Source organism: Epinephelus moara, chromosome 24 (assembly GCF_006386435.1).
Source record: "Epinephelus moara isolate mb chromosome 24, YSFRI_EMoa_1.0, whole genome shotgun sequence".
NCBI classification, from domain to species: Eukaryota; Metazoa; Chordata; class Actinopteri; order Perciformes; family Serranidae; genus Epinephelus; species Epinephelus moara.
In genome coordinates this window covers 19,875,523-19,896,293 of record NC_065529.1, presented here as the reverse complement: position 1 = coordinate 19,896,293, position 20,771 = coordinate 19,875,523, and the positions used below count along the sequence as shown (strand labels likewise).

Here is a 20,771-nt window from a genome sequence, read left to right as displayed (position 1 = left end):
GGAAATAGCTGTAATGACTATTGGAACAATGAGCCAAATTGCATTATCATTCAGTGCCACGTCGGCTTTGGAATAACTGACGCTGTGCTTTTGCTCTTTCACTGAAGATCTTGAATAACAATGGCCAACATTCAGTTTCCACCACCAAAATGAAGATGAAGAGTGTTAAACATGAAGGTTTTAGGCTGCGTGGATTCAACATTAATAACATACTCACAGTTAATAGGGTAACACTAATCCATGTCCAGGTCTGAGAGGTTTTTTTTTTTATAGGTTGAATAGCTGATAACAAAACCCACACATTCTACATGTGTGCTTCACATGCTCTAGGGCCTCATTTCAGCAGGGCTCCTCGCCCCACATGCCCACCTCATGCATGAACAACACCCACCAAGACAAAAGAACCAGTCTTTTGATGTTTTATTTTTAGCTCAGCTGTGGACTTTTGTGTGATCTTATTTGAGCTAAGACAAAGAAATATGAGGGTTAACATTCAGTCCACAAAATCTTTGGCGAAAGTAACATTAGTTAGACAGTATTTCATCAGAGAAATAGAACCATATAATGGAATAAATGCACAAAATGTATAAAACACGATGAGTCTTACAACCTCAAACAATGCACATTTCTTAGTTGGCAGGCAAAACATGGTTAGATTTGGTTTTGATGACTATATACTGTGAGTTAGCTTTAGTCAACATTTCTTCTCTAACACATGAACCAGTAATGTTATCAGTAGTCATCACACCAAATTTTGGAGCTTGTGAAAAGGTGACAATGAAAGCAGCAGAGAGGAAGTTTCCTCAGAGGGAGTGTCATGTCTTGTGTATTTCTGGTGATGGTGACTGTTCACTGTACAAGAAAGCTACTGTGGATACAATAACCTATAATAGTGTGTGTGCATGCAAATAAATTTTCACATTCATAAAGAAGCTCCAGATTTTATCTGTGATGAGCGTACAGATGTGAGTCCCAACTCTCTGGCTTATGAGAGAGAAAATACTGACTGAACTGTAATCGGTCACAGAAATAACTTTAAGTATTTCCAGTGATCTGTTGATTGCAATGAGTGTCAGTAATACTGACTGGTTCTGTGCATAATAAACAGTAGATCATCTTCATTGGTTATGGCTTGCATATCAAAAGTGGTGCAACAGCAGCCTCTAGTGGCACATATTCCCAGGTAGAATACCGATTGTTACACAGTGCAAAATGCAACATTATTCCCATTCAGTATCTGTGTTTACATGGCAGTATCGATTATATACATTGTCATGATTCGTATACGTCGTAGCACACAATCAACATAAATATAAAACAAAATATAAAATCATAAAAGATGCCAGTTTCAGAGCAGAGACAAAGCAACCAACGCTAAAGACAAAGAGACACTGGCCGATACTATACAATATTTCTTTCATCTTTATCCGATACAGCTGTGTATTTCACACGTGCTTGAGCATCCCTGTTGCTGTGGTTACAACCACAGGTTCAAAGATGGACCAACACCAGTGAATGCATAGCTTTTAAACATTAAACCCAAGCGTTAAACACAGAGCTGAAGAATGATCCTTGAATTGGTTTAGAGTAGTTGCTTGTTCAAAGCCCTCAAACCATTTACAATCACATAGATGTCACAACAGTTTCTGTCAGTAATAAATCATTAGTAATCAAAGATATAAAAACAAACTCAAACACTCATGCAGGAATCTTTTCCAAAGAAAAACTGTTGTTAGAAAGTCTTGTATAAAATACTTCAATAATAAAAAAACTCAGTGATAAACTGTTACATGCTAAAATTGCACAGTAGTTTTCCCACTTGATTATGTGTATATATATATTTAGTTATTGCAGTAAGTAACTCAGACATACAGTATGTGTGAATTTTTCTCTTCTCTGCCATTACTTCAGTTGTGGAGAGGCGAAGAAGTTGCACTGGCGGTTAGAGGCAGCTGATGCTTTGCTCTTGCTCCCAAATCTAAAAATGCAGGGTCAGGGGTTTGGGGGGGGGGGGGGGGTAAATTTTAAGCTTAATATGAGTAATTTTAGCAAATGCAACAGGCAGAACTGTGAAAACAAATGTTGGGGAATGAAATTGGTTTCATAAGCCCCTTTAGAAGTGAAAATCTGTAAATGACCTTTAGGAGAGAGTTGAGAATTAAAAAAAAAGAGAGAGAGATAGCATTTTCCTTCATGTTCTGTCCTTTGCAGCAGCAATGTGCAAGACCTCACAAGTTAACAAGGAGCCAGTCATGAGTGGGGGTTATAGTTTTAACTGACCACACGACTGACAGATAATTTCATCCAAGGACAACACATTAATTCCAAACAGTGTTAATTCTGTTAACGAAAACTACGACTAAATACGATTCTCAACAACCTCGCCATGACTAAGCTGAGACGATGGTGAGACGGCACCGATTTCATTAAACATTAACTGTGACTGTGTCAATATGCAATACTGTTGACTACAAGAGATTAGACTTAAGTGTAGTTAAAAAATTAAAAACCTGACTAAAATTTTTGTTGACCAAAAAGAGGCGATTAAATATTTGACTTTTTTTTTTTTAATGCAGCAGTTTTGTTTGTGCCGCACACGCCATATTAGGACTACACCGGCAGCACGCAATAAGCACAGTCAGGAGGACTCAAAGTAACTGATGACTGATGAGAAATCTGATGACTAAAAATGACTAAAATGTCAACAGTTTTCATTTATTAAAACAACACTAAAATAGTTATGGTTTTCTCAGGGTGTCTACAGATATAACCAAGTTAAATTCAAGACTTTTTACATGTGTATGTACTCTTTCCAAGTAAACACACTGATGTCAGTTCAAAATGAGCAGTAAGGAAAAATGACAGCAATTGGATGAGTTTAAGTTTAACGTGTTCAATGTAAAAAGAAAACAAAATCTCATCGCTTTCATATAGTATGCTATTTATTATTGCAATTCTTCGTTTGTCCAATGACTGGGGGTCTGTCCGGCTGGAGAAATTTTCTCGGTAATGTGACCAGAAATATTTAAGACCCAATGAATCTGAATTAAGGACAATTTGAGACATTTTAAGACTTTTAAGGACCTGTAGACACCCCATTTCTTTGACTAAGACTAAAATACCCGGACTTAAATTCAACTTAAACCTGACTAAAAAAATACAATGGAGCTGAGTAAATACTTTTTCGGAAAAAAAAAAAAAAAAAAATACAGCTAGATTCCAATTAACAAGATAATTTGTTGTGGCTAGTTACAGCCTCAGTTGGGCCAAGTGATGTTTGAAGAATGTGGACCTGGTTTTTCTCTGTTTTTTAGTGTGTGTGAGCTTACATGGTGGTGCTGGAGAGGGTCTGCTTCATGCGCTGGGACAGAGAGCTAGAGGAGGGTGTTTTGGACATCATCTGGTGCTCTGGAGTGGTCACTGGTCCCAGTATGCTCACTACACACAAATTAAAGATCAACACATTCTTAGTTTAACACAGTGGATTTTTTATATTTGTCCACCAAAGATGCTGAGTTCAAATGCTTGATTTTTAAGTGGTTTTAATCTCTTATCTGTGATATCATGTGGACAAACATCTTCAAAGTGGAACAGAACACATCGCCTTATACTCATGCCATACATTTTGGAGGAGCTTTTATTCTGGGTAATCTCCTTTGAGTGATTTACCTTGGAAGTCTGGAGTATCAGTGTTGTGAAAATTGTCCATGCCTACATTATCTGGATAAGCAAACTGGCCCCAGTAGTTTGCTGGAATACTGAGCAGGCGCTCTATAATCTGGAAAGACATAAATTAAATCCAGTATTTGTAGTTAAAACCAGAATCTAAAGAACTGAAACACTGATCTGGAAGTTAACAAAAGCACACACATCCATCTACTCCAACTATGTTCTTCTTTATAAAACCCTGACCCTCTGAATGTAATGTATAGTCAGAGCAAATATTCTTTTATTCTTATTCACTTTACCCTTGGTTGTCTGTTTGTGTCATGCAGGATGGTCATAGGGTCTGGGTCAGGGACAGCATGACCTACAAGAGTGGGGCCAAACACCCTCGCCAGGTTGGTCATATCCATCTTGGTATCTACACACTCTGAGACCCTGTGAAAAAGGACGTAGAAAATGTTACAGTCTCAACTAAAATGAAAGCTGATCTGTACTGCCGCAGGCTAAGAGGTTACAACGTGCTTGCTCTCAAACCTTATACAATTTGGACAAAAGTGCCTCTGGCTTACAAGTAGTTGCTTACACTTCTCCCGTCTAATGGGTGGAAGGTAATGGGAACAGATGGGAGTAGGGACAGGATGAAACAAAAAGCTTTATAGCACTGCTTAAATGTAAAGAAAATTACTTTTGCAGATGGATCATCAGGCATGCCAGAGTGTCTCGGTTGGGTTGAGGCAGCTCACTGATGGCCTGATACAGCATGGCGAGACTGTTGCCATCATCCGGGATTTCTACAACAACATTAACACCAGTCATTTAAAAGCACCTTGAATCCCTCAATTTAAAAAGCTTGTTCTTCAAAAAACAACGTAACATTCAGACAGATAAAGGCCACTGCGGATACAGCAAGTAATTCTACAAGCCTCAGAAACTCACCAGCTGCTTCCATGAACACTTTGTTGAGGTGGAAGGTGAGCAGTGGCTCTGGGAGGTTTCTGAAGAAGTCTTTGAGGACACCGGTAATGACGTTAATGTCATCCACTTTGTGAAGTGGAGGCAGAGTCTTTCCTCTAATCAGCTTCTCCTTCAGCTCTTTCACCATGCGCTCCTGGCCAGAGACTCTGTACAGGCCAACCTGGGGCAAGGAAAAGATAAAAGAAACCAGCTCTCATTGTCTGGCTGCCTGTGATACCGTACTACTGAACAAGATAACTAATTAGAGAGAAATTATCTATTGTAATCGCTCAAGGGAGAAGGATCAGAGCATAACCCGAAGGTGACAAGTAAACAAGGACCTTAATAAAGTCTGTCTCACCTCGTGTAGGCCTCTGTGTTCAATCTCCTTAATGCAGTAGATAACCAAAGCTGGGATCATTGGGGAGGTGACTGGAGCAAAGTCTGCCAGGGTGGTCTGCACACATAATACATATGATTAATCTAAACATAAAATGATGAGAAACAGTGTGCCATAAAGCAATGAGAAAAAATGTACCTCTGCATTCTTGATAGGAGTGCTAACAGCTGTGGGATTACAGGGCAGGGGACAGCAGTCACGACACTCTGGATGGGTCACAATCCTGCAGTCCTGGCAACGAAGGTACAACTTGCCAAACTTTGTTCTTCTTCCACATGGTACGCAGACCTCAGACTTGATAACCTTAGTGATAAAGGGAACACAGTAGTAGCACTTAAACAAGGTGAACCAGCTTGTAGTGTCGATGCCGGTAGATAGATTTACAGTCCAAATCCGAAACACTTAACTCTCACATCAATAGGTACAGAGTCTTACTGTTTTGGGGATGAAGTGGTGCTTCTTTCCTCCTTTGTCAGCTCTGACAGTTCGGCGCTTGGCTGGGAAATCTGATACTGGTGTGCTGGGAGCCTCACTGGCAGTCTCAGATTGGTCTGTAGTGGTTGTATCAGCCCATGCTGGAGCGACTATAGACGTAATCACATGGTGGTGAATTCCCAAAACCAGTGAAGAAACTAATTTGACAAAATGACTTTTTTAATCATGCATTGATTATAGTCTTAATGTTATTGTTTTTTTTGTTGTGTGGTCCCTTAAAGAGGAATGACACAAAGTTCTCACCGCTCTTTCTGCTGCGTGTCCAGTAAGGCACAGTTTCAATGGTGGAGACAGCCTCAACAGCACCTCCATTCACTGGCAGAGTGATGGTGGTTTTGGCCACTATGGACTCATTCATCTGAATCAGAAAGAAAGAAAAAATAAATAAATGTTCTTTTTAAACAAACTGATGAACATTAAAAGAAATCTCTTCACCATTTTATTTGTCTGCTGTGTAAAATAAAATAAACTTAATCACCCAAAGTTTTTACAGACAAACTATTTCAGTGTTATAAAGTACATTCAGCAGCAGAGGTCAGCATTACCCTATCTGATGCACGCCCAGTGGAGCGTGGTTTCTTCATTGCCTGTGGAGGAATCTCAGAGAGTTTCCTGGAGGAACGCTGTGGGTTAGAATGTACAATAACTTTTAAAATCACTTGCTTTATGGATTGGCTACTGAAAACTGTACACCATATAGCAAGACAAAGTTGTGTTGATGCAAAGAAACACATGAATCAAGCCACTAACTGCCTCTTTGAAAAAATGTCAAGATTATTTTATCATTAACGCACACAAGAAGGCATCTATTGAAAATACGATTGAAGACACGACTCACTCGTTTTGGGCGTTTCCGCAGTCTCACAGTCTTCATTGCAGAGGAATCCCAGTCCTACAGGTAAAGTGGAGAGATAGACCCTAGTACCTAATGAACTTAACAAATACTGTTGTCCCACTATCCAATCTCCAAGTCAGCAGTTATTCCAAAAATTTACAATGAAGCTTTTTAAGAAAATGTGTCAAAATACCAGAGAGTCATCTGTTTGGTCATAGCTGATGTCTGACAGCAAAGAAGCCGATTCATCGATGGTAGTTAACCTGTAAAATAGATTAAAGTCAGCATTTAACCTTAAGGTCTGATGTACTTCTCGTGTTCATGGCCAGTTGGCAAATGACACAACGTTTCCATTTTACATATTGAATTCCCTACATTGTACACGTTGCACCTCTTTAATAGCAGACAGTGTGTTGACTAGCTAAATAAAGTGCAACAGTACCCTTAATATAAGTGACAGCCCAAGAAAGATGAGGCAGCATGGTCAGATAACTGCCTAAAATCATAATTAGTGTATTATTCTCTAAAAAAAAATGGTGCATGTTCAGTTGTTTGAGAACCAGACAAGGATCTGACCTTCGACTGGAGTTGAGGTTGCCCTTAGCAGCCTGTGCTGCCTGGGAGTGGGCACTGAGGAAGGCCAGGGCGGAGCGCTGCTCCTCACTCAGGTGGATACTATTACTGTTGTTCTCTGATATCAGCAGCTCCCGGATCAGCTGCAGCTGACGTTCCTGTTACAACCATAAACCAGCAGGTTGACAGAGACAGTTCCATAAATAAAACACAGAAAAATACAGAACGTGCATTATTAGTATAATGACCAAAAATATTAACAAGCAGTGACTGATAAGGTGGCGCCAATGGCATTATCTGAGGATTAACTTATAGATTGTTCCTTCTTCTAATTTCCTATTTATTCCATGAGCAACTGTGCAGATACATAATACTATATATATGGATAAACACTGTTGCACCAACCAGCTTCTCATAGACTGCCTCGGCCTTCTGTCGACGGCGGATCTCCACATCCACCTGGTTGCGAGCATGCTTTAGTTTGACCTCTAGGGCTCCCCTCTCAGTCTCTGCTTTAGCCAGCACCTCTTTACAGGAAACCAGCTCGTCATCTGTCCGCAGCCACTTCTTACGGCACTCCTCAAAGTTCAGTGCCATCTGAAGGAACTCTGAAAAAGATGGGTACAATATACTATTACACATTACCTTAAAGACAAAAAGTCAAAGTGCTCCTCTGCTGTAAAGTGAACAAATGAGTGACAGTGCTTTCCTGTTAGTTAAAATGGAAATGGCCTGCATTGTCTGGACTATTGAAATGGAAATTTTTACCACACCCCAATAGCTGTTTTAACCCCCCTTTTTATCATGGGCTGCACCATCAGTTTGCACAGCATGTCTGCAGTTGTGGCCCTATCAGCTTTTACTTCCTGAAGCAAAGGCTCTATATTCAGTTCAGCATTCACAGTCTGTGGCAAAGAATTTATTCCAACACCTAACACATTTTAGGATGGAAATGCACCCAGGATTACTGCTACTGACATTAGCACCATGCCATAGCAGATCAGCTTAACTTCATGAACGCTACACAAGCACTTAAACTCCATTGTGTGTCACAGCCTTGTAAAGAGGTGGCACATACCAAAACACAGTGTGGAAATAACTTACGTGGTTCAATGCCCTCATTCAGACAGTCCACCTGGGCCCTCAGACTCTGGAACTGGTTGTACAGGTTCACCACTGACGACTCCATCGTGTCCTACTGCAGCTGCTCACATTAGTAGGGAGAAATGAGAGAGCTGGATGACAACGCTAATTCATATTCACCTCATATATCTTGTTGACGTCTTATATTGTTGTCAGTGCTGAATTAGCCCGTTACTGACACTACACATTTATGTCAGTGGCTCAACATTCAAACATGTGAAATGAAACAAACCTACATTAGCTATAGTGCTTAAGACAAACAACAGAGTTAATTTTAATGTTAACTTCTTGCCTCCGCCATGATTTTATCCCCACTGTATCCAAAACAAACCTCTCAAGCTTGTTAGCTAAATTATTGTTGCTCCAGGTTGAACGTTACTGCGCCCGAGGTGACGCTATCGGCAGGCTAACATTATCATTAGCAAGCTGGTGTTTACTTAGCTAACTATCGTTACGCCGGTCAAAGGAAAAACCAAAACACTTACCTGTGCAATGTGTGTCCTGTGACAGTGTGGCTGACATGTAATGTAACAACGTCCGATGTTAAAAGCAGAGGTTAGAGGGTTTATTCCCACAGCAGCCACAGCAGAGCCACACCTGCCTGATAAAGTTTGCACATTCTTCTTCAAACTTCAAAATCAGCGCCGGTTTTCTTCTTCGTCGGCTGGTTTGGCGGAGCTCAGAGCGCTCTATCGCCCCCACAGATACAGAGGTGTAACTGCAGGGGGTTGTGGAGACAAATGTCCTTAGGTTCCCAAAACAGGGGGTTATTAGGTGTCTCAGCATATTTCACTAAGGGAGGTTGACCTATGAGAAAATATGTTATATTTGTAATATTCAAAATACATTTATTATATGGCATCATCGATCATTATAACATATTTCCCCAGGAGTCTTAGAAATACCTTTAGCAAGCAGCATTCATTGAAATTTAGTTGTATCATACCAAACCAATATGTTACTTAGTCAATGAGTATGTCTATCTTACAGAAATATAAATATCAATTCTATGTCATCATGCATACACACATTTCTTTTGAATTTGACCCACTGGTTCTGTTAACATATTCAATTGTATAAATAAATGAATAAATAATATGAATCTCTCTTTATATTGTCCAATCGATTATCAATTCATGAACCCCAGTCCTTTTTTAATTAAATATGGATTTTTTTACATAACATATTCATTTGTAAAGGTTTTTTCTCTTTCTATAGTCCAATTCATTATTATTATTATTGAATTGCACATCAAGACTTCTGATGTCCTCCATGCATTAAAGCAAGACACAGGATACATACATAATACATGATTTTGCTCATAATGACCCAGTGTATCTCTTCATCTACTGTATAAGGAAACATTTTTTTAGATAGGGATCTCTGGCTCAAAATCTGTGTCAAATCAGGCTGTGTGTGTAGCTTTTAGGGTCTCCAGGGTGTTTCAAAATGAGATCTGTGCTTGAGGTCACTTTCTTTGAAATATCTACATATCAACTGCACCTGGTAACCCCATCAGTAATTTCAATAACTTTGATATATAAGCCATTGTTTGCACAAGAAATAAAAATGAGCTAGTTCTGCTTGAGGTGTGTGCCTCCTGCTTTCCTGACTGTGTATCAAAATACTTAATTCAGTGTGGTGAAATTATGTGTGAAATCATAAATCCTTTGTAACAGTCAGTAACTGTGTCCTGTTGCTGTGGGCCTGGCACATGGGATGCACACAGCAGCATCATTAATCAGCCACGGATGGCATATCTGGGTGCAGCAGCAGCTCTACTGTGCAACATTTAATGAGGGTATACACACACACACACACACACTAAATCAGTTGCAAACAATTTACATGTATGTGTCCATAACACATCATTCATTTTTAAACAACTCAACAATAGACTAAATCTGATTTGTGTGTGCTTGTGTTTTTTTTATAATACATTGGCAGTCTGATTTAGCATCACACTTGTCTCCAGAACATTGTGTGTGTGTGTGTGTGTGTGTGTGTGTGTGTGTGTGTGTGTGTGTGTGTGTGTTCTTCAGGTCCATTAGAGGTGATTTGAGATAATAGAATCTGTCAGTCAATATGAGACCTCTGTCTTAGTCAATTATTCATCTCTATATGTACATTTCCTCCAGTCACAGTTCATTGAACTGCCAGAATTCTCCTTTTACACCAATCACTGTCTGCCCTTCCTTAAACTGAGTGAACTATCACTGTAATCTGCATTAATTTATAATCTGGAATCAGCCGAGTGCATCACTAAGAGAATATTAAAGGGACATAGTTCATTTTGCAAAACAAAGCAGTTGCCTACAGCCTTCAATTTTTTCATTCACCTCAATATTTTTAACTGTATGTTTATAGCATGGTGCAAATATATTATTTATCAGATAAGACAACATATTGTAAAAGGCACGTTACCACTTTGCCGAGTTTATTCAGACAGGAAACATAAGTCAACCCCCACAATAATATAAAGCATTGCACACCAGTAACTGTAATACCTGCACATATTTTCTTTCATTTACAAGCAGTTCTTAAGACAAAGTGTTTACCTGAATAATGACTTCACAGATTTTTCAACTGTCTGTCTAAAAGGTGCATGGATAATACGACAAGTTCCAAATTTCATAAGCGCATCTCAGGAGTGAAAAGAGCGTCAGGAGGCTGTAATGCACCAGAGTTTCAGACGAAGCACCTGCAGATTGTGCTGACTACAGGGTTAGGCCTCGTCAGTGGCACCATTTGAAGGGTAATGGATCCACAAACAGCCTCAGGGGGGAACACTTGGCAGATATACATCTACTTAGGAGGATGCTTTGGAGCAGAACACACCCTCTATACATCCTGTGCATATTTGTGCACACAAAGTAAAGTGAAGTTTAAAGGTCCGGATACAGATAAAGAAAACAAGCATTTTGAGATAGTGTTTTTTTCCCAACGATGTGCATAGTTTCTGCCACTTTGGTATTTAAAGGGAGAAAAGTGCTTTTCCATTGTTGAACAGAAACAAAACCACCCATTTATAGCAATGTAGAGAGGGGACAAAAAAACATGAACACCTAGAAAATATAATTCAATCCAGAGCAATAGCCCTGCAATAAATGCAAGTTTTGAGATAGTGTCAAGAGTTAAATTTCACTACTTGGTTACTGATGTTGTTGTAATAGGTTCAATCAACACCAGTCTCAACTTAAATCAAACATTGCAAGCTTCACACAGGAAGGTTATATTGCAGCTTATGTTGAATTTCATTATATTTTTAAAGAGTGCATGTTTTTGTGTCAGCCCCACATAGACTTTACAGGCTGGCACCAAAAGTCGATTTAAATATAATGTCTCCTGAGTTAACAGGATGTTCTTACAAAATGGAATGTCACACCACTGGCAAGACTACTTTCATCATCCGTAAAAGGACTGCAGATGAAACTGTTGGTGCTAAGTGAGTCTGCAGGTATGTGGAAAAGCTCTGGCCAAGTGAGTCTAGTGAAAAGATAATGTGCATAGGTGCACTTCAAATATCCCATCAATTGAATTACAAGTGGAATCTCCCACTCAGAAAGTGTTTACGGGAAAAGGCTCCATCCTTCCTTCACTGCATCAACAACAACAACAAGATTTTTGAAACCTGACACTTGGTAAACACTCCAACCCAAACACATCCATGAGTGGATTAAAAGGCTTATAGACTTCAGTTTGAAAAATGGGAGGGATCTCTATAAAAATATTATTTTTATTGATTTAAGTCTGTTGGAGCAGTATATCTTGTTGCTTAAAGAAAGGACAAGAACATACACACTAAAAGAAAGTAAAAACGCTCCTGTCGACAGAATCCATAATGAACTGTAGGTGTAAAACTCTTATGTACTGATAAAACTATTATCTTACACAGAAGTGAAATAAGCCCTGTGGTGTTCTCAGGGAAACAGCAAGAACGAGTCAGGCAGTGCTCAAGGCAGAAGCTGATACATAATGCATTTGTAACAGTGTTGTTTCACAGAAAAGAGCAGGCAAAATAAGAGAGATTGGCTCAGTATTACTAGTTAAGACATATGCTCTCAGAGATATTTCAAAACTACTTAAAACTTTCATCCTTATTTACTTCCTTTTACAGTCACCTGAAATTATTAGGTCCAAAAATCATGAAATAAATGACAGTAAATGGGAGGAAAAAAGAGGCATAGGTTTCAAGGAGATGCAGGGGACACATCCTGCTCTATATTTAGAAAAAAAAAAAAAAAACATAAAGGGAGCAGAGTAATCATACTTTACAAAATTAAAGATTTTGCTCCACAAATTGGGGAGGAAATGCACAAATTGGTGTATAAAAAAAATCACCAAAAAGCAAGAAATAATGTGGTTTATGCTCAAAAATTTCTGGCGGAGGACTCCCTATGCCCTTGGAGGAAAGATTAACAAGATTACTTACAATTTGTTGTCACTGCATAAGGGAGTGAGTTCAAAGTAAGCTCCAGTTTGAATCCTCCTGTTTTGACGATGTCATGAATAACAGTGCTGCATGCAGAGATGTGTAAGGAGTTACTGAATGTTAACTGTTTGGCAATCCAGCTTTATGGTCCTAGCGTCACAGTCTCTCATCTACTTATCTCCATGGGAATGGCGTGCAAGTTCCTTTGTGCAGCACATAGCTGCTGAAAATAGATAAATAAAAGAAAACAGGCAACAAAGTGGGCTTCCTGTAAGAGTCTTCACGACCCCATGGTACATATGGGAATGACGATGATGAGAATGATCACCACTGCAGTGGCAATGAGTGCAAGCAGCTTGCAGACCTTGGCCCGGCGGAGATCAGCCTCTTTACGCCTGAGCAGCGCATCGTAGCCTGGAGTGTAGATGTCATCCATCCAGAACTCCATGTTGTTGGGGTTTAAAGACTCCTGGGTCTGAGGAACATGATGCCATTTAAAGATTTTCAGAGTAGAAAGTTAAACATATTTAAAAGGAAATTTAAATATTGTAAACTATTTCCTGCTGTGCATCACTATAATCACCATGATGTGCTATTTTATGACAAAAAATTCAATTTTACTACCCCCACTTTTCTTAGGCCGGCATGATGTAATCATGAAAAGTATATTGTACTAAAACAATCCAGACAACACATCCCATTTAGTCATTTATAGACTAGAACCACTGACTCTGTATAAAAGACATGCTAGAAAACAAAACCTAATTCAGTGTTTTTAAAATAATGTAGCCCTTTCAAAGTCACAAGTCATACCTGTAGGTCCAAAGGAGAGATGCGTGCTTCTCTGTCATCTACAGTCCATATGGGCCTTCCCCTCCCCTCAGACAATCTGGGGTCCAGGATCTTCCCGGAGGTAAGCCCACCGGTCAGACTGCTGTCTTTGTGGCGGAACAGGGACGAGTTAAATACTTGTTCCACCAGGTTAGATGACTTTTTGGAGAGTAGGTTAGTTGTGCTGCCTGATTGATCTGCCTAGAAGGAAAATGGGCCAATGACAGATTTATTTTTAAATTGACTGTACTCACAACACATAATTGGACCTTTAAAAAGATGTGAAATTCAGGCTAACTAAATGGCACCACTCAACATGCACATTCATTTGAATGAATGAGATTTTTTCTTCGCAGCCCTGACCAAACAGTGTTCACTGTAAAGGTTTGAACCAATACCCCACAAAGCAGCATGATAAGCTTGTCAAATGACCACACAATCACATGTGTCTACCCAGCAGACCGCAAGACCAGCTACAGGCTTAATGCATTTTGTGACTGCAAGGCATGGATATACACATGGTGTGAGTATTGTACTTTGGGCTTCGAAATGGTTTACTGTTTAATCTGTTTAGGTACTTATTGTATAATAGAAAATACAGAATAAAATGCACACAATAAACTTAACTCTACCTGTCCATGGGAAGATTTGCCATCTTTACTTTTCGAGAATGACACTGCCCAGTCTCTTGCAGAGTTAGGGACATTCAGCTGTTTGGAGTCAGAGACACCTTTCTCTTCAGGCTGGGTTTTGGAGGCACGACGAGATGATGCATCCTTCTTCCCTTCTCTCCCCCCCTTTGAATCAGCCTGACCCTTGCTGCTTTCTGTTTGCTCTCCGTGAGGGTTCCACCGGCTCCAGTCCAGACTGCTAGTGCTGGTCCCTGGAAACAGATGCTCAGACACAGACAGAGGCTGAGGCTCTGATGACTCAGACGGGGTTATAGGGTGGCTCATAAAAGAGGAGACACCACTGAGAGGCTCAAGCCATCGCCCTCCAGTGCCTTGTGCATCACCCCCAATAGGCTGCTGGATCTTTTCATCCAGCCGCTGCAGTGCAGACAGTACCTGGGAAATCTCAGCTTTTACATCATTCAGTGACTCCAGTTGTCTTTCTATCTGGCTCATACGGAGCAGCAGCTTACAGACACTGGCCTTGAGCCCATCATCACTGCTTTCCAGTGAGTGGAAAAGCCTTTGGAGCTGACCTAGGCGGCCTCGTCTGGCTTCAGGGGTGTCCTGATTAATGGACGCTGTTCCATCACTAGGGTGCAGGACTCCCGTGGAGCCACACATGCTTATGTCATCTAAGAAACGAAAGATGGCACTGATGTCATCCTCACCAAACTCAGGGTCGTCTAATGAGGTCATGAAAGAGAGGCGATCAGCGTGGACCAAGCTACGGAGGCGTCGGGTGTCCGGTGGGTCTGTCTGAGTTCCCTGAGCCTTGACTCCGTCGCCTCCAAATGGCAGTCCACTATCCCCACTCTCACCTCCTGAGGACCCCCCTAAATTGCTGATAGCCGGGGTCGATCGTCTTGGAAGTTGCCCCCCTTGTGATTCCATCCCCATTCCAATGCTGTCCAGGCCTATCCGGTCCTCTAGACTGTGACTTTTATTGCCCCACATGGGCCTCTGGGTCCTGGGAGGCTGAAGGTGCCGGGGGGACCACTCTCGGATTGGCCGGGGTCCGAAGTAAGTTGAGTCCTGTAGGTCATCAATGCTCTCATGTTTAGCCCGCTGCTCTGGTGATTGGTGGACTGCTGTTGGTGACGGGTAAGGATTTTGGATCGTCTCAAAGCTTTGATTATCGAAGCCTTTCTGCCCTGGGCCGGGACTGGGAGACTCACTATTAACGGTTACCTGGGGTATTAGAGGTGGCTGGTTATGGAAGTCCTTCCTAAAGATGTTTCTCTTCTGGTCGACATCAGGCGGTCCCTGTTCAGCTTCAAACACCTCCATGGGCGCAGAATCTCCACTGGACTCACTGTCTGTCTCCAAAGGCAGGTAGAGGTTTTTCATTACCTCGTTAGGGATTTGACCACTAGGATACAAAAGCGTGGTGTGAGGCAAGTCGAAAGACACAGCCCTCGCCCTGATTGGAGGGGATGACACAAGTGAGATAGGATCAGGGGGAAGACTTCCTCGCTTGTGGGCAGAGTAATTAGATCTCGGAAAAAGCAAATGCTGATCGATAGGCCTGCCGCTGGAGTCAGAGTGGGCACGTGCTCTTTCTCGACCAGGAATGTTTAGCTGGTATATTCCAGGCAGACTGGGGCCTGGGGACTGGTCGACTGGGAGCACCACCTGGCCTCTCATTGGTTGGCTGTCATCAGGGGCCCCACCCGTCATCTGAATAAGATTGAAGATAGTTACAATGTCGGCAGCGACTCCTATGGGTGATAGCCCCTGGCCTCTGGCGGACACCCGGTCTCTGAAGAGAGTAGCTGGGAAACAGGGGTCCTGGCTGGCAGCTGCAAACAGCAAACTCCTGAGCTCAATGAGGTGCTCCAGGTCAAAACGGGTGCTAACCATGCGACAAAGGTCTTGGAAGCTCAGCCATTGGCGCATGTTGGCCAGTTCCTCCAGGATCCCCAGAAGGACCCTCGGGTATTCCTGCTGCGGGTTAGCCATGTCTGCTCACCTGAGAGGGAAAACCAGGCAGTTGGTGAAGAGGAGCAAGTTGATTTAAAAACTGTGGCAATTCAAAGTAAAATACAAAACTCATAGAGAGCTATTAAGATATCAAAGAAACATAAGTCAATATAAGAAGACATAAAAAATGATTGCAGTCATGATTTAAGTCCCATTATCAATCAGATAAGTGTGTGTAAAACTTAAACACTACTCTCTTTCTCTAACACAGGCATTGAATGACAATATAATATTTAGAATATGATGTATGTTGTATAAAATAGTGTGTAAAATAGTAACAGTAAGAAATAGAACATAGTTATTGGATTATGGGGTTTTGTTATGTATTGGGCCTTCTGTATTTGTTTTATTCTTATCTTTAAAACATCATGAGTCATTATTAATACTATCATTATATGACATATTAATCATAGTAATAAAACCATTCTAGTAGTAGTAGCAGTTATTTTTCAGTGATTTAAATGACAAGTTTCACTTAGTTACAATATCATCAGTGTTACAGATCTGATATTGTTTGGGCATAAAATCATATATTTGATATGAAACGTGACAATCAACGTGGACTTTTTCAGCTCGGACAGAAAAAGCCCTTTAAGTTGGAAAGCGACCTTATTTTTGGGCCCTAAAATAACCGATCATCTGACCCGATGACGCCGTCACACTGCGCACATCTCCTCACTTGACATTTTTAATATTCTCATTTCTATTAACAGCTCCAGGGCATACTCTCCACTTTACTGGACAAATGTGGGATGTAGGCTATGGATGAATATACTGACATCCCTCTAGTAACTTTATCCAGGCACCTTTGAAAACAGTCTGAAGATGAGATAATGACAGGACATTATTTTGGAAAAGGCGCATCAATCTGTATTGCGCGGCCCCTGAGCTGGGACAACATCAATGATAAAATGCATTTTGGATTGTCTACATCTAACTACTGAAGGTGTAGCTCGAGCAGAGGTAAGCCAAGGAGTATTCCACTCACCTGAATCTATTAAAGGATAAATACAGTGACGCCTGCGTCCATGAAAAACGCCAAATAAAATCCAGTTTTACGCAGATAGCGAGGCCATATTCCGCACAGATCCGGGGCGGCTCATGCTGTCACACTTCTTTCATGGGCTTCTCTGTTTGTAGCAGCGACTAGCCCACAGCACAGGCAGGAGAGGAGAAAATTAGAAATCAGGTCATCTTCCCACAAGTCCTTGCAGTCCCCTAAGGGACCTCAAAATACATCCAAACGGTTTCCCCTCACCACAGATCAGCGACGACACTTGCAAAGTCAACAGTGCACCTATATTTCTAATTGATACACGGGAGGAAAAAAACCCACTGTTGGCAGGACACCCCAGTGTGTATGAGTGGGTCAGGTCCTGGAGCATATTTTCTCAGTGTGTCATAGCAATAATTGGTTATGTGTGCAGGTTGAGCGCAGGAATAAAGGACAGATTAAAAATTGATGTTTGCTAATTGACACTCCAAACTGACAGTAAACCATCAGGTCCAAGGTAAATTGCCTGCTAAATTGCTGCCTACACACAGAGCTGTCTGCCAGACTTCAGCCCTCCCAGACTTTCACCATTACTCTGCATTATCATCCATAAAGGGTTGTACTTAAAACTCCATTAGAGCAAGAGAAGGGCAAGGCTTTCATCGGTGTGTAGCAGCACTCTGCTACAATCAGAAAAGACATCTCTAAATTATCTGACAGCTCACAGAGGAGCACACCCATCATCCCATGTACTCAGGAATCACTGGGAATCAATGAGGTGAATGAGCTGTGGTATGTGGGTGTAGGTATCAGACAGTAATGTATTACTGTCAGGCCTGTACAGTAGCATGGCACTTCTGTATACCAGGTTAAAAAAAGTACAAAAGTTGAATAATGCATTCAAAACATAATCTGCTTTTTTAAATTTATTTATTTAATTGCACTTGGCATTTACAAAAATATTGACTGGGGAGAAACAGATTTTTTTTTACTGACTGAAGCACACTTCTAGAAACATTAGAAATGAGACAGGGCAGTCCATGTATACATAAATTATGAATAGATTTCTCTTCTTTAAATCTAAAATACATGTTTTCCCTCTTACCTGTAGCGCTATTCATCATAGATTGTTTTGGTGTGAGTGGCAGAGTCTTGGAGGTATCGACCGTGGAGATGTCTGCCTTCCGTTAAGTATAATGGAAATAGATGGCCCTAGGCTTGTGGTGTTCAAAGCGCCAATTTATTTATATAAAAAACTCAAAGTGCAAAAACATAGGAAAAAAAACCCCAAACATTTGAAGCAGCAATGTCTCTTTCCAGAAATCATGACCCAGCTACTGAAGATATCTCACAGTTTGTTGTGAGCAGTTTCATGAAGGAACTATTTTCCTTCTAGGGAACTACAGCAGCCAACTGTATCACCACACAGAGGGAAGCATGCAGCTACTGCTATCTCACATAGCACGACTGAGCTAGTTAACATTACAACTCAGCTACAGAGCAGTTGATAATGTCTAAATCCCGTGCTGTCACAAGCACGAACCTCTCATTCATGAGCAGATGCACGCTTCCATCTGCACAGTGATACGGCTGATGTGAGCAGTTTGGTACAAAGAAATAGTTCCTACATGAAACTGCTCACAACAAGGTCTGTGGAATATCTTGAGTAACCAGGTCATGATTTTCATGATTTCTGGAAAGAGGTATTGCTGTTGAGTTTTTCAAATATATTTTTTTAGTGCTTTGAGCACCACAAGCTGAGTGCCATCTAGTTCTATTATATTGGAGAGAAGGCAGACATCTCTACGTCTGATATCTCTGACACTCTGCAACTCACACCAAAACAATCTAGATTGATGATCAGCACTACAGGTATGAGGGAAAATATGTACCTTTAATTTTGGGGTGAACTGTCCCTTTAATACAAATAAATCTGAGGTACCTTCCTAACAACAGAAACAGTACCTACAGACCAGTATTATTTCATAATACACAAACTATAAAACCAGAGTAAACTTTTCACAGGACATAACTGCAAATATGTAAACTTCACTGTGTTAAGATTTCAGCTGAGATGAGATTCTTGTTCTCTTTTCTTCTTTGGTTTTGATTTCACCGCTGGAGTTACAATCGTCGGAGTCAGTGAAGGATTCAAGGCAGGATCTAACGCTGGGTTCAGGGCCAGCAGGTCCAGTATATTAGCACCTGTTGAAATATGACACCCTGAAGGACAGAGACAGAGGATTGGTGCAAACATATATTTATTTTCTGAGGTAAAAAAGGTGCTTACCAGTGTTGTCCTCTTCACCGCTGGGTTCTGGATCTGGACTGTGGAGGGAGATCCGTGCCAAGGCTGCCAGCTCAGTTATGAAGCTTTCTTCTGCCTCCTAATGGACACAGCAACACAATGCTTACAGACAGTAACTACACTTACTTATAAATCAAGTCGTAAATCTATTGCCAGGCAGGGAAGTAGAGAAGACATTAAACATACTAACCAGCAGCTGTGCTTTGATCTTTTCCATGGCCACATCCTGAACTACTTTCTTCCGCCTCAGTTCCTCATATATCATTTCCTGGTCCAGATCACACTGCTCCAACACCCTCCTTTTGTGGAGTTCAACCCTGATACACAAGAAAACAAAGAAACAACCTAATTTTCTCTCATTTCATGTATTTGAGATCGACAAAAGTGTGTTACGCAGACAAGTGTGTAGTGCAGAGATGTAGAGTGTATTCACTGTACCTCTGTTGAAACTCAGCAGACGTGGGTTTCTTGCCCCAGTTCACCAGCTCCCTGAGCAGGGATCTGGTCAGCTGACTGCTGCTCTCTTGTTTCTCATTCACCTCTGAAGGAACAGTAAAATTAACACACAGTAGATTTTGCAAATTGAAGTGTTTTATCTACTGAAAACTGCTTTCTTTATTGGCTACTTAAATCATGCTACCTTAACAGTGAATATTAAGATATCAAGGTAATATATAAAACAAGTCTAACACAATGCTGGTAATCACTGTGCTGTTGCAAATATTTCCCCTCTGACTTACTAATGAAACACCATAAATATAGCATCTATTACAATCATTTAGCCTAGATGGGGAGTAAGGTTGCAGCTGTAACATCACCAAAGTCAGAGTTTATACAGATGTGGACATGTAAATGTGTGCTGTCATCTCACCCTGGTTTACGTTTGACTCATCCTGCTGTATTTTTTTGATAATGTCCTGTACGTGTGAATAGTAGCTTTGGACCAGTGCGGTAAGAGAATCTTTGGTCACATACACACTCTCCGAAGCAGCCTCTGTCAGGTGTTGCTGATGAGGAAACAACATGTCACTCCAATGTGCTTGACAAACCCTAAAGCAACAAACAGCAGAAAGCTGATTCTAATTCATAACCAAAACTCTACCTTCAACCCATCGTCTTGTGTCTGCGTCTCAGTAGGTGGGATCATCATCATCTGTTGGATGGCATGGCTGAGAGCATTGCCTAGCACCAGCTGTGCGTGGCTCTGAAGAAGCTCTGTCCCGGTTTCCAGTTCAGACAGCAACTCCTGCTGGAAGCTGTGGCCCACAAGCTGACTCTCTGGACCCAGGTGCCTCTCTGCTAGGCTGGCACTGCTATTCTGTGAATGGTAAGGCACAACAACAGTGTTAAAGGGAAAGGGTCTCCTATCGTCCTAAATTCGTTTCAAGTGACTAGTGACATAAAAATAATAGTTAGCATGTTAGCTGTTAGCCTAGATACAGCCGGGGCGCATAGTAGCGTCAGACCTGTTAAAACGTAAGTGAAC

At 41.1% G+C, this 20,771-nt stretch overlaps 3 protein-coding genes across 3 annotated transcripts in view; all 3 read right to left on the bottom strand.

Annotated features, from left to right (window-relative positions):
- Positions 1 to 411: 411 nt before the first annotated feature.
- Positions 412 to 8,706, bottom strand: LOC126385971 (rac GTPase-activating protein 1-like). The gene is made up of 17 exons (XM_050038026.1): positions 8,552 to 8,706; positions 8,028 to 8,127; positions 7,329 to 7,531; positions 6,927 to 7,081; positions 6,544 to 6,613; positions 6,354 to 6,407; positions 6,061 to 6,138; positions 5,759 to 5,873; positions 5,456 to 5,604; positions 5,159 to 5,323; positions 4,982 to 5,077; positions 4,603 to 4,801; positions 4,352 to 4,457; positions 3,969 to 4,101; positions 3,670 to 3,778; positions 3,330 to 3,438; positions 412 to 1,978 (listed from the first exon to the last, which is right to left on the bottom strand). The coding sequence occupies exons 2-17, from the start codon at positions 8,110 to 8,112 to the stop codon at positions 1,903 to 1,905; spliced, it is 1,902 nt and encodes a 633-aa protein (XP_049893983.1). The 5' UTR covers positions 8,113 to 8,127; positions 8,552 to 8,706; the 3' UTR covers positions 412 to 1,902.
- Positions 8,707 to 10,486: 1,780 nt separating this feature from the next.
- Positions 10,487 to 17,285, bottom strand: LOC126386150 (major intrinsically disordered Notch2-binding receptor 1-like). The gene is made up of 4 exons (XM_050038316.1): positions 16,972 to 17,285; positions 13,962 to 15,972; positions 13,312 to 13,530; positions 10,487 to 12,973 (listed from the first exon to the last, which is right to left on the bottom strand). Exons 2-4 carry the CDS (start codon positions 15,960 to 15,962, stop codon positions 12,779 to 12,781), a joined length of 2,415 nt encoding a protein of 804 aa, XP_049894273.1. The 5' UTR covers positions 15,963 to 15,972; positions 16,972 to 17,285; the 3' UTR covers positions 10,487 to 12,778.
- Positions 17,286 to 17,897: 612 nt separating this feature from the next.
- LOC126386000 (evC complex member EVC) overlaps positions 17,898 to 20,771 on the bottom strand; it is a 9,213-nt gene continuing 6,339 nt past the window's right edge. Inside the window, exons 15-20 of the mRNA XM_050038070.1 lie at positions 20,388 to 20,603; positions 20,157 to 20,292; positions 19,724 to 19,826; positions 19,476 to 19,602; positions 19,268 to 19,364; positions 17,898 to 19,182 (exon numbers count right to left, since the gene is read on the bottom strand). Coding sequence (XP_049894027.1) covers positions 19,043 to 19,182; positions 19,268 to 19,364; positions 19,476 to 19,602; positions 19,724 to 19,826; positions 20,157 to 20,292; positions 20,388 to 20,603 — 819 coding nt within the window. The 3' untranslated portion in view covers positions 17,898 to 19,042. The remainder of the gene's footprint in view (positions 19,183 to 19,267; positions 19,365 to 19,475; positions 19,603 to 19,723; positions 19,827 to 20,156; positions 20,293 to 20,387; positions 20,604 to 20,771) is intronic.

Coding starts and splice junctions, on each gene's coding strand:
- LOC126386150 (XM_050038316.1), bottom strand. CDS start 15,962: ATGGCTAACCCGCAGCAGGAATACCCGAGGGTCCTTCTGGGGATCCTG. Junction 13,531..13,961: donor GCAAATCTTCCCATGGACAG/GTAGAGTTAAGT, acceptor TTTTCCTTCTAG/GCAGATCAATCAGGCAGCAC. Junction 12,974..13,311: donor TCTCTCCTTTGGACCTACAG/GTATGACTTGTG, acceptor CATGTTCCTCAG/ACCCAGGAGTCTTTAAACCC.
- LOC126385971 (XM_050038026.1), bottom strand. CDS start 8,112: ATGGAGTCGTCAGTGGTGAACCTGTACAACCAGTTCCAGAGTCTGAGG. Junction 7,532..8,027: donor GAATGAGGGCATTGAACCAC/GTAAGTTATTTC, acceptor CATCTTTTTCAG/AGTTCCTTCAGATGGCACTG. Junction 6,614..6,926: donor AACCTCAACTCCAGTCGAAG/GTCAGATCCTTG, acceptor TCTATTTTACAG/GTTAACTACCATCGATGAAT.